This window comes from Lissotriton vulgaris, chromosome 1_1 (assembly GCF_964263255.1).
Source record: "Lissotriton vulgaris chromosome 1_1, aLisVul1.2, whole genome shotgun sequence".
NCBI classification, from domain to species: domain Eukaryota; kingdom Metazoa; phylum Chordata; class Amphibia; order Caudata; family Salamandridae; genus Lissotriton; species Lissotriton vulgaris.
In genome coordinates, this window is record NC_141685.1 from 239350471 (window position 1) to 239374066 (window position 23596).

The 23596-nt window shown below is 49.3% G+C and overlaps 1 protein-coding gene across 1 annotated transcript in view; it reads left to right on the plus strand.

Annotated features, from left to right (window-relative positions):
* The window catches only part of LOC147745333 (uncharacterized), a 124477-nt gene that overhangs the window by 55469 nt on the left and 45412 nt on the right, over positions 1–23596 (plus strand). Inside the window, exon 4 of the mRNA XM_086952247.1 lies at positions 7620–7700. Coding sequence (XP_086808373.1) covers positions 7620–7700 — 81 coding nt within the window. The remainder of the gene's footprint in view (positions 1–7619; positions 7701–23596) is intronic.

The window sequence follows — 23596 nt, forward strand, 5'->3', positions numbered from 1 at the left end:
AAATGTTACGAGTCAAGAGGATCATTTCTAACCCCCAAACAGTTGAATTGCGATTGAACGAGATGGGAAAAAGATTCCTCGACAGAGGATACCCGAATACAATCATTCAAGAAGCCATACAAAAAGCCCACAACACCCCAAGAAAAAACCTATTAATCCGAACCACCAAAAAGCAGGAAGACAGGATGGTCGTGGTGTCAAGGTTTTCTACACACAGTACAGCATACAAAAAAACCATCTTAAAACATTGGCCCATTCTCACAGCAGAACAAGACTTTGGTGACTCTTTCAAGAATCCCCCCATCTTTGCCTACACTCGCAGCGCAAACATAAAAGAAATTCTCAGCAATGATACAACTGTCAAACACCGATACAAAGGAACTCAACCCTGCATGAATTGCGGAAATTGCAACTGCATAATCAGAGGCCCGTCCATAAACCACCCAATGAGAGGCAACGAAATCAAACTAAGAGTCAACGCCACGTGTGATACACAGAACGTCGTTTATCTTATCAAATGCCCATGTGGCAGCATATATGTTGGAAAAACTGAGAGGAAAATAAAGACTCGGATCAACGAGCACAAGTCCAACATAAGGAACAACAGCACAAGATCGAATGTAGCAGTACATTTCACAGAGTCCAGACACAACGTGTCACAACTCAAGTTCCTGATACTTGAAGTGATCGAAAAACGAGAGGGAAAAGACAACCACAAGGAACTCCTCAAAAGAGAGATGGCATGGATTTATAGACTACAATCTATGAAACCCACTGGACTAAATGATCGCTTGGAGTACTCATGTTACTTATAGAACACCCTATGGTGTCTGATGCCATTTACTGACTGTCCTGCAGTACGATTGGTCACCAATGCACTGTATTCTCTTTACACATGATTATTTTTGCGTTTCTACTTATTTTACTTTAATCAAACATTTGCTGTAATGTATTTATGTCATCTTCATATGTTTATTTAATATCACACTTAACCAGTTTGTTTAACACACCTCCGTCCGATTTTCACCTACCCAAGATGGCCGCCACCGGTAGTCCTACGCCTATTTTTACACTTTCCCAAACTAACTCTCACTCACTTCCCGGTCCGCGAGGAGCAGGGACGCCGAAACTGATCACCCGCTTTGAAACCGAGCACGCCGATATCCAGTAAGTACTACGCCACAACCTGAGAGGTGCCTATTGCACACATTTGACCCGTGGTAGTAAACAAATTACTAAAACAAATCCCATACTTTATTTCCAGAAGCCTGCATAGTTAACGGTCAAACGTGAGTCTTTCAGGTTTTTAGCCCCGGCACAGCTTGGTTAAACCCCGCATGTCACTCCGAAAAAAAGAGCACGCTAATCTAGCAGTTTTTCCACGTTTTTCTACTTATTCTCTTCCGCATGAACCCCTTTACCTGGACCCTTCACCTCGCTATGTGCACACTGTGAATCTCGAGTAGTGTAACTCGGCTAATCCCTTCACATCATGATCCACCACGCATGCTACGACTGTCACTCCATGTCAAATATTTTCTAAAACAGCGCTATGTCTCATTTATTTTTAGAAGCTCCCAGATGAAGGGTGAATAAACCCGAAATGCATTGGAGCTATATTGAAAACATTTAACCTACAAAAGAAACTTCAGTCATGCAAATAATGATGAACAATGATGATTAAAAATATCTCAAGCATCTAAATGTTGTGGAAGCTTATTTAAGCACCGTATGGTGTGCACAGAAGACAGGGATGTTCCCAAGTCACATGGGAACACGACTTTGAGTGTACAGTTTTCAACTACACAGATGATCTTCAACTAGTTTTCCCGATTGACAACTCCCACAGTTCCATTACCGAGTTTCAGGCCACTATGTTACATATCCAACAGTGGATGGATCAGAACCATCTTAAGTTAAACCCTGGGAAGACGGAACTTGTTCTCATTGGGGACAGCCTTAAACTGTGGGGTCCTCATTACTGGCCGTCAGAGCTAGGTCCTTCTCCCTCCCCCTCCCCCTCCCCCTCGGCCAAAACATTAGGAGTTACCCTCAACCATGATCTGTCACTAAAAACCCAGGCTGGCATGGTCGTCTCCAAATGCTTCTATCAAATAAGGAAGATCAAAAAGATACACCAGATCTTCACACAGGAATCCCTGATACAAGTGGTGGTCGCCACTATGTTGTCTCTCCTGGACTATGCAAACTCTGTATACCTGGGCACGCCTATCTATCTGTTTAAACGGTTACAGATGGCACAAAACCTGGCGGCCAGATTGATCCTGCATCAACCCAAGTGGCAGTCTGCCACCTCTTTGTTGAGGACACTTCACTGGCTCCCAATCCCTCAACATTGTGCCTTTAAGGTGGGCTGCCTGATCTTCAAATGCTTGCCTGGTACCAGCCCCAAATTCATTAACACCTTAATATTCAGACACACTCCGGCCCGGAACCTCCGCTCTGCCACCTCTCACTTCTTACCATTCCCGTATTCAGACGTGTCCGCCAAGGTGGCTATAGATTTGCAACTCTTGCTTCTAAACTGTGGAACACCTTCCCGTTGGAGATCCGTTCCTGTACCGAGGTAATGCTATTTCGGAAATCTCTTAAAACGTGGCTATTTGTAAAAGCCTATAACTAGAACTTGTCCATTTACAATATATGAGCCTTCACAGCGCCATGAAACCAACCGGTGTACGTGCGCTTTATAAATTATTTTTAATTAACTTTAACATTAACCTGAAATTAGGTTATTACCTCAAATACAAATTAAAAAGAGTTCCAAGGCAAGGCCAAATAAAAAAGATGATAAGACATAACCTTGACGAACTCCTCACTTGAGTGGAAAATAGTGGGATATATGTCCGTTAACCAGCACATGTGCTATTGGGGATGTATAAAGTAGAGAAATGAGCGATGTAATCTTAGGACCAAATCCATACCAAGTCAGACTTAAGCAGAAAAGACCAGTGCACTCTATCAAATGCGTTTCTCCAGCAACTGTAACAGCAGCTAAAGAAGAGGAAAGGGAAGATGCTTTATTTAAAACATTAAAAAATAGTCTTGAATTGTCGGAAGTCATTCGACCCTTAAGGAATCTGGACTGTTCCTTTCCTATCAATTTGGGAAGGAATGGTTTGAGGCGTAGAGCAAATAATTTAGCAAAGATTTCTTGATCTTCTTAGACAAGGGAAACAGGGCAATGATTTTTACACTGAGTTGGATTACGGCTATCTTTATGAATGAGGCAGATCGTAGCTTCCTGAAAGGTACCCCCAGCTGCACCAGTATGTTGGAAGAATTAAAAGAGTTGGAATAGTTTAGCCTGTAGCAAATTGGAGAAGTGTAAATAAAACTCTACCGTAAACCCATCAGGACCTGGAGTTTTACCTTTCTTAAGGGAATGGAGAGCTTTAAGTAAGTCTGATATTGAGAAATCATTCTCCAGGGATGTAAAATGAAGGTCCTCATGAGAAGGAGGGAGAATAGCATTGAGATAAGTGTTAATAAGAGAAGAATCTGTAGATGACTCAGAATTATACAATGTTTTATACATTCCTCTAGAATGTCTTGATCTTTAAATAAACCGTATCCATGAGAAGACTGAACAGATTCAATGGAAGATCGCTGCTTCTGAATATTTAAATAACTAGCAAGGAGTTTACCAGCTTTGTTATGTCCCCCATAATAGTGGGCACTGCTACGTAGTAAAAGACATGGAGCATTATCCGTAGTTATTTTAATAAAATGTAATTTAGCACACACCAATTGATGCAAGCTAGGATCAGAGGCCGAAGTACGGAATTGGTGTTCTAGACGCTTAATAGTTGTCAATAATGGTTTCTGTTGCTGGACAAAGGATTTCTGAGTCAATAACAAACCCAAGAGATGGGGCTTTAAACGTATCCCACAATAGTTGGGGAGATGTATCGGGGTCCACATTTAGTGTGAAAAATTCATCAGCAAAAGCTGTAATAGAAGTAGAAAAAATGAGGTCCAATAAAATATAATTATTAAACCACCATCTATTCGATTTGGTATGTGACTGGAGCTTGATCGGAAATAACAATAGGTTCAATGGAAGAGAAAATAAGATTTTGTGCCAGAGGTTGACTAAGAAAAATATAATCTAAGCGGGTGAGGGAACCATCTGGAGGAGAATAGAAAGAGTACTACCTTGCAATAGAGTTACATAAACACCATGCATCTAGTAAATAATTCTGGGAGATAGTAGAGTAAAACTGCTTATGTGCTTTATGAGGAATGAAGCAAACTTGGGAGTATCAATCTCTAAAGGGGTCAATAATCTGATTACAATCATCTCTTAAAAGAATAAAGTAATGCTTGTATTGAAGGCATTTCTTAGCTGTGTAGGCCAGAATTGATAATCCGGTAATGTAGGAGCTTAAACATTAAACATTGTTAAGGAAGCTTTATTAATCAACAATTTAACAACTAGCCAACGACCTTCTGAATCTGTTTCTTGAGTAATAACAGCACAATTTAACTTCTTATGACATAATATATAACCCCATTCTTTTTATTAGACTTAGGAGAGACAAAAACCAAACCCACCCAACTGCGCTTTAGTTTTGAAGCTTCTGACTCTGTAAGGTGAGTCTCTTGTAAAAGTACCTGATCTGGAGTATAGGAAGCTAAATGAGATAACATTTTCCGCCTTTGATGGGGTTAACAAAACCTTTTACATTCCTGGATAAAACTCTGAATGGAACAACCAACAATTAAATATAAAACTAAACGATCAACAATATAAAGAAAATAGGAGGTAAGAAAAGGGAGAAAAATTAATAGTCCAACAAAACCGAAATAGTGACCAAGAGAGGAAAAAAAGGATAGAAACAGAGTAAGGGAGGGAAAAGCAGAAATAACAAGTAAAACAATAAAAGGCAGTACATGTCAAAAAACTGACAAACTATACCAGCGAGGCTTGAAAGTTTCAGGAACACTGTGAGGAGAAGTATATAGGTTTGCGTTAAACAGCATTGATAGAACACAAGAAGTCTATAGGGTAGAAAAAGCCAGCATGAGAGCACCAAATTATGAGGAGAGATATATATAGCAGCAGACCAGGATCATAACATTTTTTTCCATTGGCCTGTGCACACGTCGCCGGTGCATGCAGAGCAGTTTCTCTGTATTTACACTTCTCATCAGTTGGTGTTACAGTAATTACACAGTAAATTGCACATGAAGAAGAACACTCAGAAATATAATTTGTTCTTCTTTTTAATTCTGATCGATTGCCCTGCCAACACGTGTTTCGTCTGGGGGGGTAACCCAAGACTACTTCAGGGCTGAAAGGATGTACAAAAATACAAAATCAGACAGTTGAAACCCAATGGGTGATGGATGCACCAATGCAAGTTGACCGGTGACATGATGAATAAGCACCCTGAGTGACAAAACCTGTTTTTACATGGTTCTCTGGATCCACTTTCAAAGTGCTGGAGCCCTAGTGACATGGTCCATGGTACTTGTGAACAAACGTGTATTTTCCTCGTTACAAGAGCAAATATTTGCTGATGCTAATATAGTACAACCAAGTGCAGGATCGTAGTGACAGAAAAGTAAAGGAGAGAGAGTACAAGAGGGGGAAAAGGGGGAAGAAAGCAATAGAAAAGCAAGGAATGGTTCCAGACTACTACAGCAAAGTACTGAAGGAATGGTAGCGCATGAGGTGCGTGGTCCTACCTTGTAGGCAAGTGAAAGGTCATGGTAGATCTAGGGAAATGATGATATGAAGGGATGAGAACATCAGAGGAGGTCAGTGGGGGAACATGGGGAACAGAGCATGAGCACAGGTGAGGAAAAGAGAGGTGGCTCACCTCTCTGCCGGTTGTACTTCTATCCTGGCTGAAATGGGAAAGTAAGATTTCTAAAATCGTGGCTGGTCCGGATGTGTAGACCATGTGGTGGAGCCGGAAAAAGGCTTCACTGAAAATGGAGGAAAGAAGCATGGTAGGTGAATTGAGTCAGAAGTGCAATGAAGTCAGTGCACGAAATAGGAATATCAAATCAATAAGATGCAGAGCCCACGGAGGGGACTGAAATGCGCCGGCTCCAGGGCTGGAGCTAAATCTGTTAATTGCGGGGCATGTAGTAATCAGCACAACCCGCCCATCCCTATGGAGCGAGGCCCGCTTAGGAAAAAGGGAGTCCCCGAGTATCTGTTATAAACCAAATTAGGGTGAGAGAATTACCTCCTATGTAGAGCCCTTTGGTAACGAGATGCTGAAGCCAAGAGCCCGGATTCATATCGGGCGGGTGGAGCGGAGGAGTGCTGAAAGGGGAATAATAGGACACCATTGGGTTCCTGAAGGGCAGCGTATCCAACAAATATGAGAGGGCACCGCTAGGAAAATTAAACTTCACCTGTCAGTAGGTAGCTCCATTGTGGCGAAATAAAAAATGTTGTCCGCAACATTTCTGCTCGCACAATAACTCACGACCACAACTTCTCAGTTTAGCAATAAAGGCCACTTTATTAAGACAGGTGCCATGTAAATTTCTCAAAAGACATTTTGCCATTGTATGATAAGCAAATCCCCAGCCTTATCTTAACCTATCTATAAAAACCTAACCCCTAATGTTGACCCCCAGCAAACCCAGAAGAACTGACCCCTGTTGAGAAAAAATCCCCCTCATTCTCATTTCCTTTTCCACGTGACTGTGTACCCCACCTCCCCCCTTTTGAGGATGGACAAACCCGCTCAAGGCTGCCCACCCCCCCAGAAAAATTCCACCTACTAATACTAAAATGGCAAAAGAAAACCTGTCTTATTGTGGCACAAAAGTATGACACCTCTGGCAGTAGCCAAGGGAACACAGGACAAAATATTAACCCATGCAAAAAAGAGGGAAGGGTGGGTGGGACAAAATGAAAAATCTCTCCTCCCGCCTCCGAGGGCACAGTGATTTTCCCGCCCCGCCAGCCCTGCTAAATAACTCCCTCCGCCCCCCACTACGCACCTGCTGCTTCCCTAATTACTGTACTTCGCACCTTGTGGCCTCTCCATTGTGCGAATCAACCCAGGGGGAGACCGGCTCGCACCCAGCTCCTCACGGTCCCCCTTACAACAATCACTCCGAAATAGCTGAAAAACACCAATGAGAAACATGAAAAGGGAGCAATCCAGGTCAAGAGGTGTTCCGTTAGCAGGATAATTACTTTTCATCTGCGCCACATCGTCAGATGCTCTTCAAAGATTATCGGCAACTCTGATGCAGCACGAGCCCCTGAGTCTAGGCGGCCATCTCAGGCGGCGTCCCAGGCACTCCCGCTTCATTGTGCTTTCACTAGCATGGTTGTGCAGATTTCGCAGGTCATCTCTTGCCTTCTAGGAGCCACGTGGAGGAACTCTACATCATGCGGGTGCATCTACTAAGGGTAGATACTGATAACCTGTCAGCATCTTTGGCTTCTGCATGAATGTGCTTTAACATTAGCATATCCTGATGTGCCTAATCTCTTAGAAAGAATATTATTGGCCTAAAATTGTATGCTTGTAATGGACGAAACTCCGTTTGTTTAAACCTGTAACTGTCAATAACTTGTTCTACTTGATTTTCTTTTCGCAATACTGCTATTTTATTAGGGAAAAAAGAAGATCCAGCCTCAACTTTTATTGATTTTCCTTGTGAAGAAATCGAACAACGCCGTGTCGACCCTGACGTGGGTAAGTCCTTAATTGTTGCACAGATTGTGTTGGGCAATGTGCAGTTGTTTCAGAGTGACCCATTTTTGGGTGGTCACCCCAGTTTTTCATTCTTTTGGGGACTCAATTTCTGGTAACCTTGAACCCTAACACTGGGACACTACTATCCAGTGCCCAGTGTACGCCCTCTGAGCCCTAACATACCTCAAAATTGCCTTAAACCCTGATTTGCACTTTTAACCTTAAATGAATGGAAACTTAAATATCAGTTCTGAACTGCAGCACTTGCTCTGCCATCCACTACAGTGGCGGAGAAAACATGTCTTTAGGCATACCCTGTGCAGGTTGACTGTACCATCACCCTTTCCCACAGACCTGTCAAAATCACTGTTCTGTCTTATGAAAACACCTGATTTTGAATAGAAAATACGTAACCTCTAAGCGCACTTTGCTGCTCACAAGGTGGTGTGCATTATATGTAAGAATCAAACACGTATGACATTAGAAATGGCATGTCCACCCGGTGATTGGGCCCAAAACCAAATTATCACTGATCAGGCTATAAGTGCTGCATAGGAAAAGTCAAAGTATAAAATACATACATTAATTTATAACTTTTGACCTATACCAGCTACAGATGCCATAGAAGCACATATTTTATGTTTAATACCAATGACATCTAATGGTAAGGTCCAATTTGTTATTAAATATATTGGAAATGTAATTTTAGGAAGTTGGTCAGCGAGGTACTTCAAAGAAAAACACTCTTGCTGCCTGCTGTGTCCCTGTAGACACTCATGTCAGCCAACCAACCATTGAAGTCCAACTCTTTGTCCTTGGTACAAGAGAACCCCGAGCAGTCCTTCAGGGCTCCTCTCAGGTCACAGACAGCAGGTCCAGTCCTCTTCTCCAAATCTCCAAAGCCCCAGTGGGATCAACCTGCTTCAAGTACATGGCCTTTGGTTTCACATGAAGGCTACTCGTTCAGCTGCAGCCCACTCAAGGAGAATTTTTCTTCCCAAAAAGTGACAAAGTCCCTTTCTGCGTTAGGACCCAGAAACTTTTTCAAACTCTTTAATTTCCAGACTTTTACCAGCACCAGCCTACTTGTTATATCCGACCAGGGCTCCATCTCAGTCAGCCTCAAATTGTGTTCCCCCCTGTGTTGGACAGTGTGTCATTGAACCTCAGCCTCAGAGAGGGTTCAGGTCTGCCCTTGTGTTGGACAGTGTGTGATAGCATCTCAGGCTGGAGAGGGTTCAGGTCTACCCTTGTGTTGGACAGTGTGTGATTGCATCTCAGGCTCAGAGAGGGATCAGGTCTACCCTTGTGTTGGACAGTGTGTGATTGCATCTCGGGCTCAGATGTGTGTGATTGCATCTCAGGCTCAGAGAGGGATCAGGTCTACCCTTGTGTTGGACAGTGTGTGATTGCATCTCAGGCTCACAGAGGGTTCAGGTCTGCCCATGTGTTGGACAGTGTGTCATTGCACCTTAGGCTCAGAGAGGGTTCAGGCCTACCCTTGTGTTGGACAGTGTGTCATTGAACCTCAGCCTCAGAGATGGTTCAGGTCTGCCCTTGTGTTTGACAGTGTGTGATTGCATCTCATGCTGGAGAGGGTTCAGGTCTACCCTTGTGTTGGACAGTGTGTGATTGCATCTCAGGCTCAGAGAGGGATCAGGTCTACCCTTGTGTTGGACTGTGTCATTGCACCTTAGGCTCAGAGAGGGTTCAGGTCTACCCTTGTGTTGGACAGTGTGTGATTGCATCTCAGGCTCAGATTTGTGTGATTGCATCTCAGGCTCAGAGAAGGATCAGGTCTACCCTTGTGTTGGACAGTGTGTGATTGCATCTCAGTCTCAGAGAGGGTTCAGGCCTACCCTTGTGTTGGACAGTGTGTGATTGCATCTCAGGCTCAGAGAGGGATCAGGTCTACCCTTGTGTTGGACAGTGTGTCATTGCACCTTAGGCTCAGAGAGGGTTCAGGCCTACCCTTGTGTTGGACAGTGTGTGATTGCATCTCAGGCTCAGAGAGGGTTCAGGCCTACCCTTGTGTTGGACAGTGTGTGATTGCATCTCAGGCTCAGAGAGGGATCAGGTCTACCCTTGTGTTGGACAGTGTGTCATTGCACCTTTGGCTCAGAGGAGGTTCAGGTCTACCCTTGTGTTGGACAGTGTGTGATTGCATCTCAGGCCAGAGTGGGTTCAGGTCTACCCTGTGTTGGACAGTCTGTCATTGCACCTTAGGCTCAGAGAGGGTTCAGGTCTACCCTTGTATTGGACAGTGTGTCATTGCACCTTAGACTCACAGAGGGTTCAGGTCAACCCTTGTGTTGGACAGTGTGTCATTGCACCTTAGGCTCAGAGAGGGTTCAGGTCTACCCTTGTGTTGGACAGTGTGTCATTGCACCTTAGACTCACAGAGGGTTCAGGTCTACCCTTGTGTTGGACAGTGTGTGATTGCATCTCAGGCTCAGAGAGGGATCAGGTCTACCCTTGTGTTGGACAGTGTGTCATTGCACCTTAGGCTCAGAGAGGGTTCAGGTCTACCCTTGTGTTGGACAGTGTGTCATTGCACCTTAGACTCACAGAGGGTTCAGGTCTACTCTTGTGTTGGACAGTGTGTGATTGCACCTTAGACTCACAGAGGGTTCAGGTCTACTCTTGTGTTGGACAGTGTGTGATTGCATACCAGGCTCAGGGATGCAACCCTTGTGAGTCCAGAACTGGGTGAACAGGATGATGAAGATCAGATCTGGCACGTTCCTGACCCACAGATCCCTTCTGTCAGGGCATGGACTCCATTGGTTCTGCAAATAAAATCACTCTCCCTTACAACGTCTTTGCGGGCGTGTAACGGGAGGTTGGAGCCTGACAGACCTGGGTCAGCTACGTTTAACAGGCTATACCAAACTTCAATCATTGACTATATAATGATGGAAGTTAGACACTGGTACAGGCTGCTCGAATTCAGGGTTCACCCGAGACAAGATAGTGACCATAATGCTCTTGTTTTAACACTGAAACCTGGGAGTTTTGGGCTGACAAATCCGGCTCCCGAATTACCCAGTGCAATCCTGCCTCTCATAATAGCTAATAATACGCGAAGGGTAAAATGGCCACATCTTCAGGATTCCCCCACTAAACTTGCCGAAATATATAAGATAGCTATACCGCTGATTTCTAATATGGGGGACGCTGCCTCCCAGGGTGGAGCTGTGAAAATCCACAAGCAGCTGGTTGCCGAGCTAGTGGATGTGTTTTGCCCTGTGGGTGGGGAAAACCTGCTGCGGGCTAAGATACATCTCTGGTACGATGCCTCCTGCAGGAAGGCAAAAAAAGACAGTGTCAAAAACTTGGCATAGTATCAACAAAGTGGGAGGGAGAAATTGCACAAAGGAAACACAACCAAATGATTATAAAAAACTATGTTTCATTTAATAGGTATATATATGTTCATATTAAAAACAGTTAATAAAAAGCATGAATTTAAATCAATTATACAAAAAACAAAATATACAGTTTTCATACAATACATAAAAAATACATGTAAAAAGGTTCTATAACAGTGGCAATCAATATTATTCGACGCGCGTTTCGGCGTTATGGGAAACGCCTTCCTCAGGAGCCACAAATAGTATCTGAAAAACATAGTTAATTCATAATTAATCAAATCACATATATGACTATTTTATTCAGAGGTTACATTCTAAATCACACCAAAGTATAAAAATCAATAATAGCAACGAAAAAAACAATGCCTAAATGACAATAACTCCCTACTTGTATAGCTGATTGATTGCAGCTAAACAAGGTACAGACTAGCATTCCTATATTTGAGCAGTAGTAATTGTGGGAATGGTAGTTCCTATAAAGCAAACCAATGGTGAGAACCATGGGGATAATCTCTTCTTAGTGCGCCAAACTAATGAATGAGCTCTAACGGTAAGTAGATATATATTTTCTTCATAGGTAGTTTGATATCGAGGTCTACAACTCATATCAGTATGTATATTAAAAATTCTGCATTCATACACATTCGACGTAAGTAGATGGATATGTGTGTTTGAAATCATATGTCACAAGCCTATCTAGCTAACAACCGTAACTTAGGTAGAATATTCTTACATATACTATTCTAGCTGGTAAGATGTCAGATAAAAGTGTCTATGTAAGGGGAAGACTATTCTAAACATTCGATCAATTCAATATAAGGCCCAAATGGTCATTGGACAAAAACGCAAAAAAAGACCTGCTATCTGTAATTAAAATCAAAGATAGAGTAGGTATTAAGAAATTCCGACTGCTCTATAAAAGGCAATCACTAGGGGAAAGAAGGATTGGGAGGAGAAGACGTGGGCGGAGCTTGGATCCGCACTTAAACGCAAGGATTCTAAGTCATTTTGGGCTATTGTTGCCATGGGTATGAGTGGGGGCTGCCCGGCACTTGCCCCGAATACAGCATCCTCAGTGTGGGAAGCACACTTTGGAGCACTATACGCTAGTGTCGAGCCAGAGACCATAACCCGCACAAGTCGCAAACTTTTCCAGGAGCAATGATTTTTGGGGTCGGCCGACCTGGTTCCGGGGGAAGTTGTGGTGCCTCCTCTGTCGGCCGCCCCGGGCTCCCACCATGAGCATCGACTTTGGGCGACCAGCGGCAGCGGGATTCCCTGGATGTTGGGAATGTGTGCCATCTTGAATGGCACGAGGTTATCACATTGAAGGAGGTTGAGTCAGCAATAGGAAGGTTACTTCCCAATAAGGAACCCTGGCCTGGACAAATTGCCTGGGGATCTATTTCGCTCCCAACCTAAAATATGGGCACCATATTTGGTTGTCCTATTTAATGAGATCCTAATTGTGACTGATCTGCCAGGGACTTGGCTTGGAGCTGAGATCGTCCCCATTTATAAGAAAGGTTGTCCACTAACCCCATCCAACTATAGGCCCATTAGTCTTATAGATACAACACAAAAACTAATGGGCAGGATTATTTTGGACAGGATCCTGGGGTGGATGAAGGAAAATGAAGTATTGACCACACTACAGGCTGGATTTAGGTCAGGCATTTCTACTCTGGACCAAATATGCCGTCTGCAGGTTTTATTTTGGAAAACGCAAGTGTGGAGGGTGCCAGCCTCTACCTTGTCTTTGTTGACCTGCGGGCCGCTTTCGATCTTGTGCCCAGGGAAAAGCTGTGGAAAGTTTTGGCAGACTTGGGTCTCCCGCCCTACTTATTGACTATACTAATTAGATTACACACTGACAATTATGCCCAAGTTAGATGCGGGAGGCATGGAGATCTCTCAAAGCGTTTTGCTGTTCTGAAGGGAGTACGTAAGGGGTGCGTCCTGACCCCAACGTTATTCTGTCTTTACATCAATGGTCTTGTAGACCATTTAACTGGTGTATCTGACAACGACGCTCCTAGGTTAGCGACTGGGAGAGTGCCCGCTCTGATGTTTGCGGATGACACTCTGCTGTTATCCAAAACATCATCGGGCATTCAGCGCATTGCGGATGGCTTTGCAGCATTTTGGGCTTCGCAGGGATTGGAAATTAACTTGGATATGACCAAGTTTATGATTTTCAATCCCGGAAGCAGACACGCCCAAACCCTATCCTCAATGTTATTCCCCTGGAAAGGGTCAAGACCTTTGTCTATCTTGGTATCACCCTGATGGAGAACTTTGACTGGGGCTTCCAAATTTCTAAATCAGCTCTCAAGCTATCCCAAGTAACTGGGGGTATCAGCAAAGTCCATAGAATATCTGATCTCAAACCGGCAGCTCCGGCTCTTGAAATATATCGACTTCAAGCCAGAATGGCCACAATATATGGTGCTGAACTTTGGGGCCATAAAAATACATCTAACCTTTTAAGGGTGGAGCAAAACTTTATGAGGAATTTGGTAGGTTTCCCACCAAGCACACCACTTATTCCTCTGCGATTTGATCTGGGGCTGGAGTCATTAGAGGAGCTCACAGCTGCACGGCCTATGCTCTATTGGAAGAGGTTGTGGTCAGTTCCAGAACTGGCCTCCTATAGAGCGGAGTTCCTGGAGGTTTGGGCTTTCCTAAAAAGTAAAAATATCCCGTGGTTGCTCGATATTAGGGCTCTTAGTACACGGATAGGTCTTCCACAGCTTTGGGAGTTCCTCTTAGTAAAAATCGAATCCCGATTCGAGGAATTCTTAGATGTAATACAACCACCTCTTGCGAGTAAGTTGTACCTTCAGCTAAGGCATGACAGTCTACCAGTCATTACAAACATCAGGATGGGGAGGTAGAGCAAAAAAGAGAAGGATTCTTGCTCCACAGACTACTTTATTAAACAAAGAGAATCCAACTCAGATGAAGGGAAAAGTTCCCTGGCCGAGAGCAGCACCATCCACCCTCCACGAGAGCCGCCCCTCCGGGCAGCTACCAGCTCTCCTCCGTTGGAACTCGGCAACCTCTCCTCAACACCCTCGGCTGGTCCGAACCCTATCCCGGACCACCACCTCAGACCCAACCTCCATCTTGGGCAGTCCACGACCCGGCCTCGTGGCCTCGGCCCGACCCCAGCCGCAGACCCAGCGCAGCCCCGACATAGAGGCACCACCATCCGACCAGGGGGTAACGAGACCACTTGACGGATCGATGGGGGAAAGAGTTTCGATGGTCCTCCAACCGTCCCCCGACGCCTGGTTTTGATCGCCCCCAGCCTCCCTGGGCGCTGGCTCCACCCCCCTGCTGGGTGTCTGGACACGCACATCCCGGCCCCTCCGACCTCCAGGTGCGAGGGTCCGGACATCAAAGGACGCCAGACCTATAACTGGGGCAGCCCCAGAGCAGGTCGGCAGTTGTATCCTGGAGTCGAGAGACACCGAGACGAACTCCTCCGCGTGGAACCTGTAAACCACCTTGGAGCCCTGCTGGCGCTGCCGCGGCCCATCTTCGTGAAACCATCTCTGGAGCCCTGCTGGCGCTGCCGCGGCCCATCTTCGTGAAACCATCTATGGAGCCCTGCTGGCGCTGCCGCGGCCCATCTTCGTGAAACCATCTCTGGAGCCCTGCTGGCGCTGCCGCGGCCCATCTTCGTGAAACCATCTCTGGAGCCCTGCTGGTGCTGCCGCGGCCCATACCGAAGAACCCCCCGGCTCGAGCATTGAGAGCTGAGCGCAGGGTATCCCCGTACCAGGCCGGTACCAAGACTGTCCCGCTACCCCCTTCCCTCAGAGACTAAGCTAGAAAGGATCCCTGGATCCACGCATCCCTGTATCGTTACGATAACTTGCCTTAAAGTATTGATAAAAACGTTAAGAACCTATCTTTGTGTGGTATCCATCTGTAGGGGGGTGATTGCTCGTCTGTACGATCCTAGGAGAGAAACCTCACCAGGAGGCCTCTCGACCTCGCTCGGCCAGTCCTAAAAATACCCTTTCCAACATTGGTGGCAGGCGGTGCGATCCGAGCCGACGCAGATCGTACAGAGGGTAACTCGCCCCGCTGTGAACAGAAACACGACAACCATGACGACTAAAGAAACCGGACCAACCGGGGAGTTCCAGATGGAACGACTAGAAGACTATAGCCACAAAGAATTGAAGCAATTCTGCAAAGACTTGGGTATCGCTACCACAGGACTAAGCACCAAAGACGATCTCAAGCAGGCTCTGCAGACCTGGGTGGAGACAGGAGCGTCGCCACCCCAAAACGAAGGCATCACAGTCACCGATCTGCACACCGAAAACGCCGCAAACCCAGCGGAGGAGAGAAACACGGGCCTCTCCCCCGAGGATGCCCGAGAACGAGAAAGAAGCCGGCTCCGCGAATTGGACCTGGCTAGACTCCGCTTAGATGGGGAACTGCAACTGGCTGAAAAGAAGATAGCCCTTGAGAAACTACGGCTACAGGGAGACCTGGAAGAGAAAAGAAGGCAGAGAGAGTTGGAGGAGAAGAAGCTCGCGTACGAGCACGAGCGCGGTTTAAAAGAACTGGAAATTAGGAAACAAAACGGGGACACCGGCGTCTCTGGGAGCCGAAGTCACCCTCCCGCTACAGACACCAAGGTCCACATCCCCAAAGATGTCGTCCGAGAGTACTATAAAAACGACGACATCCAGGAATGGTTAAAAGCCTACAAGGTAGCCATGACCTCACACCGAGTACCACAAAAAGACTGGGGTGCAGGGTTGTGGGGAGGTTCGTCAATGAAGGGAGAGACGCCCTGCTACAGCTCCCCGACGCCGAGATGACCTCATACGAACACATGAAAGCCGCCCTCCTCACTCGCTATGGGCTCACCCCCGACATGTACCGGCAGCGATTCCGAGACTGCAAGAGGATCCCCGGTACCACCTGGGTGGAATATGTGAACTTCTATAGTAGAGCTTTAGAGGGGTGGATTAAGGGCAGCCAAGTCACCACCTACGAACAGTTGTTCAACCTCATTGTATGGCAACACCTCTCCAACAACTGTTTCGTCGAACTCAGGCAGCATCTCTTCGACAGCAAACTGACCGAGCCACGTAAACTCGCCATCGAAGCTGATCGATGGGAAAGCACCCAGGTCCCCCGGAACTGGATGGGCGACCAAGGCCGAGCTCACCAGCGATCCCACCATCAGCGAGGCGGAGGAGGAGGAGGCCAGGGACTTCTCCACGGTGGCCCCCACCAACGCTTCCCCTCCCCTGGCCGGAAGAGGAGCCCCCCCTGCACGGCCGGGGCCCCGCTCGAACATCATCTGCCACAAATGCCAGTGACCCGGTCATTACGCCAATGACCCCAACTGTCCCAGAAACCAGCCATCCAACCCCACGGGGTCGTAAAACCGCCAGATTGCCGCCGCCTCCCTGGGGGAGGAGCAGGGCGAAGAAGAAGCAGAAGACTATGAACAAGACCAGCCCGAGTGGGAGCCCGCAGCCATGTCCCTGGTATGTCTGGGAGAAAGAGACATGGTCCCCCGGGCCCCAATCCCGGCCAACACCCAGAAGTACAGCCAGTGGGTCACCATTAATGGACACCGGGCTGAAGCCCTCCGCGACACAGGGGCCAGTGTGACGGCCGTCCGTTGCCACCTGGTGACTCCAGATCAAATTTTGCCCGATGTACTGTGCCCAGTACGGTCCGAGGACAATTCCGAGAGCCTGTGCCAGATGGCCCTCGTCCCCTTTGAATGGGGAGGAGTGTCAGGCATGCTGAAAGTGACTGTCCGAGACGATGCCCCTGTGGACTGCCTCCTCGGGAACGACCTCGAGAGTTCCCTCTGGGCTGACGTCGAGCGGAGGGAGCACCTGGGGATGCTTGGCCTTCCTGAATGGGTCTGTGCGACAACCCGATCCATGGCCGCCCGAGCCATCACTGCCACCGAAGAACCGGAGTGGCCCAAGCCTCCACCGCCCGTCGTCACCGAAGACCCCGCCCCTGAACCCGGTCCACCGGGGCCCAACTGTGAAGAAATTGCCCCGCTCAGCGACCTCCCGGAACTGGCCCAGTGGCGCCAAGAAGGTGGCCCCACTCGAGAACAGTTCCGTCAAGAACAAAAAACATGTCCCTCCCTCGAGGGGATCCGACTGCAAGCCGCAGCCCAGAGCACAGGGACTGCCTCGGGGGCACACTGGGTCTATTGGGACAATGAACTCCTCTACAGCGAGCAGAAGATTGCCGAGCTAGGGGCCAGCCGGGTGCTGGTAGTTCCCCTCCGATTCAGAGACTTCCTCTTGAACCTGGCACATGAGGTGCCCCTCGCCGGGCACCTGGGGCAGGACAAAACTTACAGCCGCCTGGTGACCCACTTTTACTGGCCCAGGATGAGGAACGATGTGATCAACCACTGCCGCACTTGCCCCACCTGCCAAGCCAGCGGGAAGAGCGGCGGAAAACTAAAAGTCCCCCTGCAACCTTTCCCAGTCGTCAACACTCCCTTCGAGCGGGTGGGGATCGACATTGTGGGGCCCCTGGAGCCCCGGACATCACAAGGTCACCGGTTCATCCTTGTCCTGGTAGACCATGCCACCCGCTATCCTGAAGCCATCCCTCTCCAGACTGTGACAGCTCCCGTGGTGGGCTGGGCCTTGATGGGGATCTTCTCCCGGGTGGGCTTCCCCCGAGAAGTCGTCAGTGATCGGGGCACGAACTTCATCTCCCGATACATGAAGTCTCTATGGCAGCAATGCGGGGTCACGTACAAATTCACGACCCCGTACCACCCCCAAGGGAACGGACTGGTAGAGCGCTTCAATCGTACCCTCAAGGGGATGATCATGGGCCTAAAAGAGCCCTTACGACGCCAATGGGATGTGGACCGTGACATCTCCCGTGGTGGGCTGGGCCTTGATGGGGATCTTCTCCCGGGTGGGCTTCCCCCGAGAAGTCGTCAGTGATCGGGCACGAACTTCATCTCCCGATACATGAAGTCTCTATGGCAGCAATGCGGGGTCACGTACAAATTCACGACCCCGTACCACCCCCAAGGGAACGGACTGATAGAGCGCTTCAATCGCACCCTCAAGGGCCTATCATGGGCCTATAAGAGCCCTTACGACGCCAATGGGACGTGTTGCTGCCCTGCCTCCTCTTCGCCTATCGGGAGGTCCCCCAGAAGTCCCTGGGGTTCAGCCCCTTCGAACTATTGTACGGACACCCCGTCCGGGGTCCCCTAAGCTTGGTCAAAGAAGGATGGGAGGTGACCGCCCAAGATCATCCCCCCGATGTGTACCGGTACCTCCTAACCAGGGGAGGGGAATTCATATCGCCCGACGCCCGAGACATCTAGATTTCATGCAAGGGCAAGAAGTTTTATTGTCTGTTTTGTTCCAAGGACTAGTGGACCAATCACTATAGTAAAATGAGACACCTGAAGGAAACAAAGTGCTTTATAGAAGAGCGAGTCACATTACACTAGGACGCATTCATATTTTATTGCTGTAGGCAAGGGGAGATTAAAAGATTTGTCCGGACTCACAGGCTGTTGAACAGACACAGAGATTCTTGCAGAAATTGCACAGCGCTATCAGCTAAGAGCTTGTTGTCTTTCCCCACAAAGATTTATTGTGGCTTCGGGGCCATTCATTCCTCAGAGCAAGAGGGAAACATGAATCCGATTCTGCAGTCCGAGAACAGCCACATCATCTATGGGTAAAAGCCAGGCGGACCCTGCTCTCTCCTGGGCTCTTTGTTCACCCTTCGGATGTGCTGCCCCTGGCCCTCTGAGATACAGCCCCCAGGTCGCTCCCCACTCACTCGCATTTGAGGCCTGCAGTGAAGTAATTCACGGGCCATTCCCTTCGCACATTGTTTTCCCTCTACACTTATCTAGTGCTTTTGCTCTCCACTGGCCTCACCTACAGCCCCTGCTCCCCACCCTGGGCATCTCATGTTTCAGAAAGGGTCTACATTAAAGCTCCTTACTTTCCCTAGGGCTCTCATCGTTAATTTCCTTTCCATGAGCCTCTCACGTCTTACCCGGTGCCTGCACTATGCTTTTTAGGTTTTGCCTGGCGAAAGCTGCGCTCTGCGCAGCTTTTTCGCGCAGGCGAAAACCTAATGAGTATAGTAGGGGAGACAGGAACGGCCCCCGTCTTCCATTGGCTAGCTCCATAAATGGAGGCTAGCCATTGGAAGACGGGTCTGTCGGTCAATGCCGGACCAGATTCGGGGGCGTTCCCGAGAATTTTTGGCTTTTGGCTACGTCACGCGACGTCAGCCGAAAGCCAATTCTCGGGAACGCCCCTGAATCTGGTCCGGCATTGCCGGCACCTGCCTTCCTGCTCGCTGCTATTGGCGGACGCCCCCAGTTCTGCCCGAGAGCATTGCCCACGTACTGTGGAGTTCCCCAGTTCTGCCCATGGTTCTGATCGCCCCCCACACTATGCAACCCCCGGACTTTCCCATCACAGACTCGTGCCCCTGTCTGGAGCTGCGGGCGGCGGCGGGGGGTGGCTGCTCCCCGTCCGTCCTGCGCTGACCCCCGGCCACGCCCCCCGTTCTTGTTGTCTTTCCTTTTCTTCCTCCGTTCTCTTTCTGTTTCCTCTCTTCTTCACCCTCCTGCTTCAGGCGTCTTCTCCACTGATTACCTGCCTCATATGTTTCTTTCTCTTCAGTACGTATCTCTCTCTCTTTACCCCCCTTCCCCTCGTCCCGACTCATTTCCTCTCAATGCTCTCTTTCCCCCGCCTCTTTCTCCTCCCCTTTCCCTCACCCGCTCCTGATTTTATCCCCATGTGTCCCCTCGGTCCCTTCTCCTTTCTCCTCCCGCTTTCCCCAGTTCTGCCCATGGTTCTGATCGCCCCCCCACACTATGCAACCCCGGACTTTCCCATCACAGACTCGTGCCCCTGTCTGGAGCTGCGGGCGGCGGCGGGGGTGGATGCTCCCCGTCCGTCCTCCGCTGACCCCCGGCCACGCCCCCCGTTCTTGTTGTCTTTCCTTTTCTTCCTCCGTTCTCTTTCTGTTCCTCTCTTCTTCACCCTCCTGCTTCAGGCGTCTTCTCCACTGATTACCTGCCTCATATGTTTCTTTCTCTTCAGTACGTATCTCTCTCTCTTCTCCCCCCCCCTCCCCTCGTCCCGACTCATTTCCTCTCAATGCTCTCTTTCCCCCGCCTCTTTCTCCTCCCCTTTCCCTCACCCGCTCCTGATTTTATCCCCGTGTGTCCCCTCGGTCCCTTCTCCTTTCTCCTCCCGCTGCTCCCTCCTTCCTCTCTCTGTCTCCCATGGCACTGTTGCCCTCTTGTGCCCCCTCACCCTCCCGTCTCCCCTCCCTCTCCCCCTTCATGTCGGTGTTTCCTCCTCCCCTGGCCCTCCCTCTGCCTCTTCTCCTCTCTTGCTCCTGATTTTATCTCTGTGTGTCCCCTCGGTCCCTTCTCCTTTCTCCTCCTGCTGCTCCCTCCTTCCTCTCTGTCTCCCATGGCATTGTTGCCCTCTTGTGCCCCCCGCGCCCTCCCGTCTCCCCTCCCTCCCCTCCTCCATGTCAGTGTTTCCTCCTACCCCTGGCCCTCCCTCTGCCTCTTCTCCTCTCTCCTCCCACCCCCCTCCCTCTCTCTCCCTCGCCGGGAGCTGCTGGCTGGGTCGGTGGCTGGGCTCGGATGGAGGCAGTGCGGGCGGTGGGTCCCCGGGTGCATCCTCGGCCGGATCCCTTCCTGGCTGGATCCCAGCCCGAGCCCCGGGTCTAGTGGCTCTGGATCCCCTGCAGCCGCTTCGGAAAACTTTCCCTCCGCTGCTGCTGAGCCGACGCTGCTGCTGCTGAGGCGACCCCTGCACTCTGAACGCCTCATCTGGACTGCCAGCGCTGGTCTGCTGGCTGCGGCTCTGGTCTGCGCCCCTCTGATCTCTGCTCCTCTGAACTCTGCTCCCTACTCCTCTGTTGCTTTTGTGCTCTGATCTCGTCTCCTCTGTTGCCTCTGTGCTCTCATTTCTTGTTGGACAGTCCTTGTGACATGCCCGACCCTCCCCGCATGGCGGGTCGCGGACCCCGGCTACCCCTGTTCCCCGGACACGAACACCACCTACAGGCCGCCGGGTCAACACCCCGCTCTTCCCCGACGTAACATTGGCTCATAATCCTAACTCTCTCGGCTGGCCCGGGTTCCCTCCCGAACCACCGTCCCCAGACCAGCCGCCATCTTGGACCCTCCACGACCAGGCCTCGTGGCCTCGGGTCGACCCCAGCCTCCGGCCTAGCCCAGCCCGACATCGAGGCACCACCATCCACCCAGGGGGTAAAGAGACCACTTGGCAGGTCAATGGGAGAAGGAGTGTCGATGGCTCCCCTCCGCCAGGCTTCGATCGCCCCCAGCCTCCCTGGGCGCTGGCTCCACCCCCCTGCTGGGTGTCTGGACTCCCTCATCCCGGACCTCCCGACCTCCAGGTGCGAGGGTCCGGACATCAAAGGGCACCAGACCTATAACTGGGGCAGCTTCAGAGCAGAAAGGCAGTTGTATACTGGAGTCGAGAGACACCGAGACGAACTCATCCTTGGAGGCCTGCTGGCGCTGCCGCGGCTCCTCTTCGTGAACGCTCTTGAAGGCCTGCTGGCGCTGCCGCGGCTCACCCTAGTCGTAAACCATCTTGAAGGCCTGCTGGCGCTGCCGCGGCTCATACTTTCGTGAACCACCTTGAAGGCCTGCTGGCGCTGCCGCGGCTCATCCTTTCGTGAACCATCTTGAAGGCCTGCTGGCGCTGCCGCGGCTCCTCTTCGTGAACAATCGTGAAGGCCTGCTGGCGCTGCCGCGGCTCATCCTCTCGTGAACCATCTCGAAGGCCTGCTGGCGCTGCCGCGGCCCCTACTTGCGAACCCACCAGCTCGAGGATTGTGAGCTCCACACCCGCTATCCCCGTACCTGTCCGGTACTGAGACTGTACCGCTACCCTTTTCCCCCAAAAGAGACTAGAATTGATGGGATCCTCGCATCCTGGTCCTGCTGAATCGTCAGTTACCTTGCCTAAAGATATATAAAAGTGTGCAGAACTCATCTCTGTGTGGTGTCTATCTGTGGGGGGGAAGTTGCTCGTCCGTACGATTGAAGGAGAGGGCCCTCGCCAGGAGGCCTCTCCCCCCTTGCTCGGCCAACCCTCCGGGTCCCCGTCTAACATCTCTTCTCCTCTGTTGCCTCTGTGGTCTCATCTCTTCTCCTCTGTTGCCTCAGTGCTCTCATCTCTTCTCCTCTGTTGCCTCTGTGCTCTGATCTCTTCTCCTCTGTTGCCTCTGTGCTCTGATCTCTTCTCCTCTGTTGCCTCTGTGCTCTCATCTTTTCTCCTCTGTTGCCTCTGTGCTCTGATCTCTTCTCCTCTGTTGCCTCTGTGGTCTCATCTCTTCTCCTCTGTTGCCTCTGTGCTCTGATCTCTTCTCTTCTGTTGCCTCTGTGCTCTCATCTCTTCTCCTCTGTTGCCTCTGTGCTCTGATCTCTTCTCCTCTGTTGCCTCTGTGCTCTGATCTCTTCTCCTCTGTTGCCTCTGTGCTCTGATCTCTTCTCCTCTGTTGCCTCTGTGCTCTCATCTTTTCTCCTCTATTGCCTCTGTGCTCTGATCTCTTCTCCTCTGTTGCCTCTGTGGTCTCATCTCTTCTCCTCTGTTGCCTCTGTGCTCTGATCTCTTCTCTTCTGTTGCCTCTGTGCTCTCATCTCTTCTCCTCTGTTGCCTCTGTGCTCTGATCTCTTCTCCTCTGTTGCCTCTATGCTCTGATCTCTTCTCCTCTGTTGCCTCTGTGCTCTGATCTCTTCTCCTCTGTTGCCTCTGTGCTCTCATCTTTTCTCCTCTATTGCCTCTGTGCCCTGATCTGCGCTCCTGTGATCTCTTCTCCTCTGTTGCCTCTGTGCTCTGATCCCCTCCTCCTCTTGGGGTATGTTTGTTCACTGGACACTCGTCGAAGGCATTTATTCTGTCAGGTACAGCGTAGGCGATAGGTAGGCGGCGGAAGCAGCATTGTGCTCTGAAAACGTTGGCTTGGATTGAGGGGCACCTTCTGTTTTTGAAGTTTACTGAAACAAAGGCGCGCCTCCTCGCGAATCAACGCATTATCTAAATCCAGGTCACATTAAATATGGTATTTACTCCAAATATATCTACACGATACACTAACTGTGATTGATTTTGAGGCAGATGAATTGAGATGTCAAGTGTTGTGATACCCGTAGAGCCTTGGTCTTCAGTGCCAATCATGACATGTTTCTGATAATGCAGTTGTTCTCGTTGGAGGCCCCATGGTTATTATTTACAAACATGCATACGTGTGTGTGTGTATACTTGTGAACGTCACATGATCGTTATGTGTGTCTGTATTATCTTCAAGGCCTTGCATTGCTGTACGAGTGCCAGTGTTAAATGAGTAATATTTCCACTTGATAGCTGAAATATCGTTTATAGACACGGATGCCCAAATCTTATTTACAATCCTACATGTCCAAACATGACCTGAGTGGAATGAATACTCGTC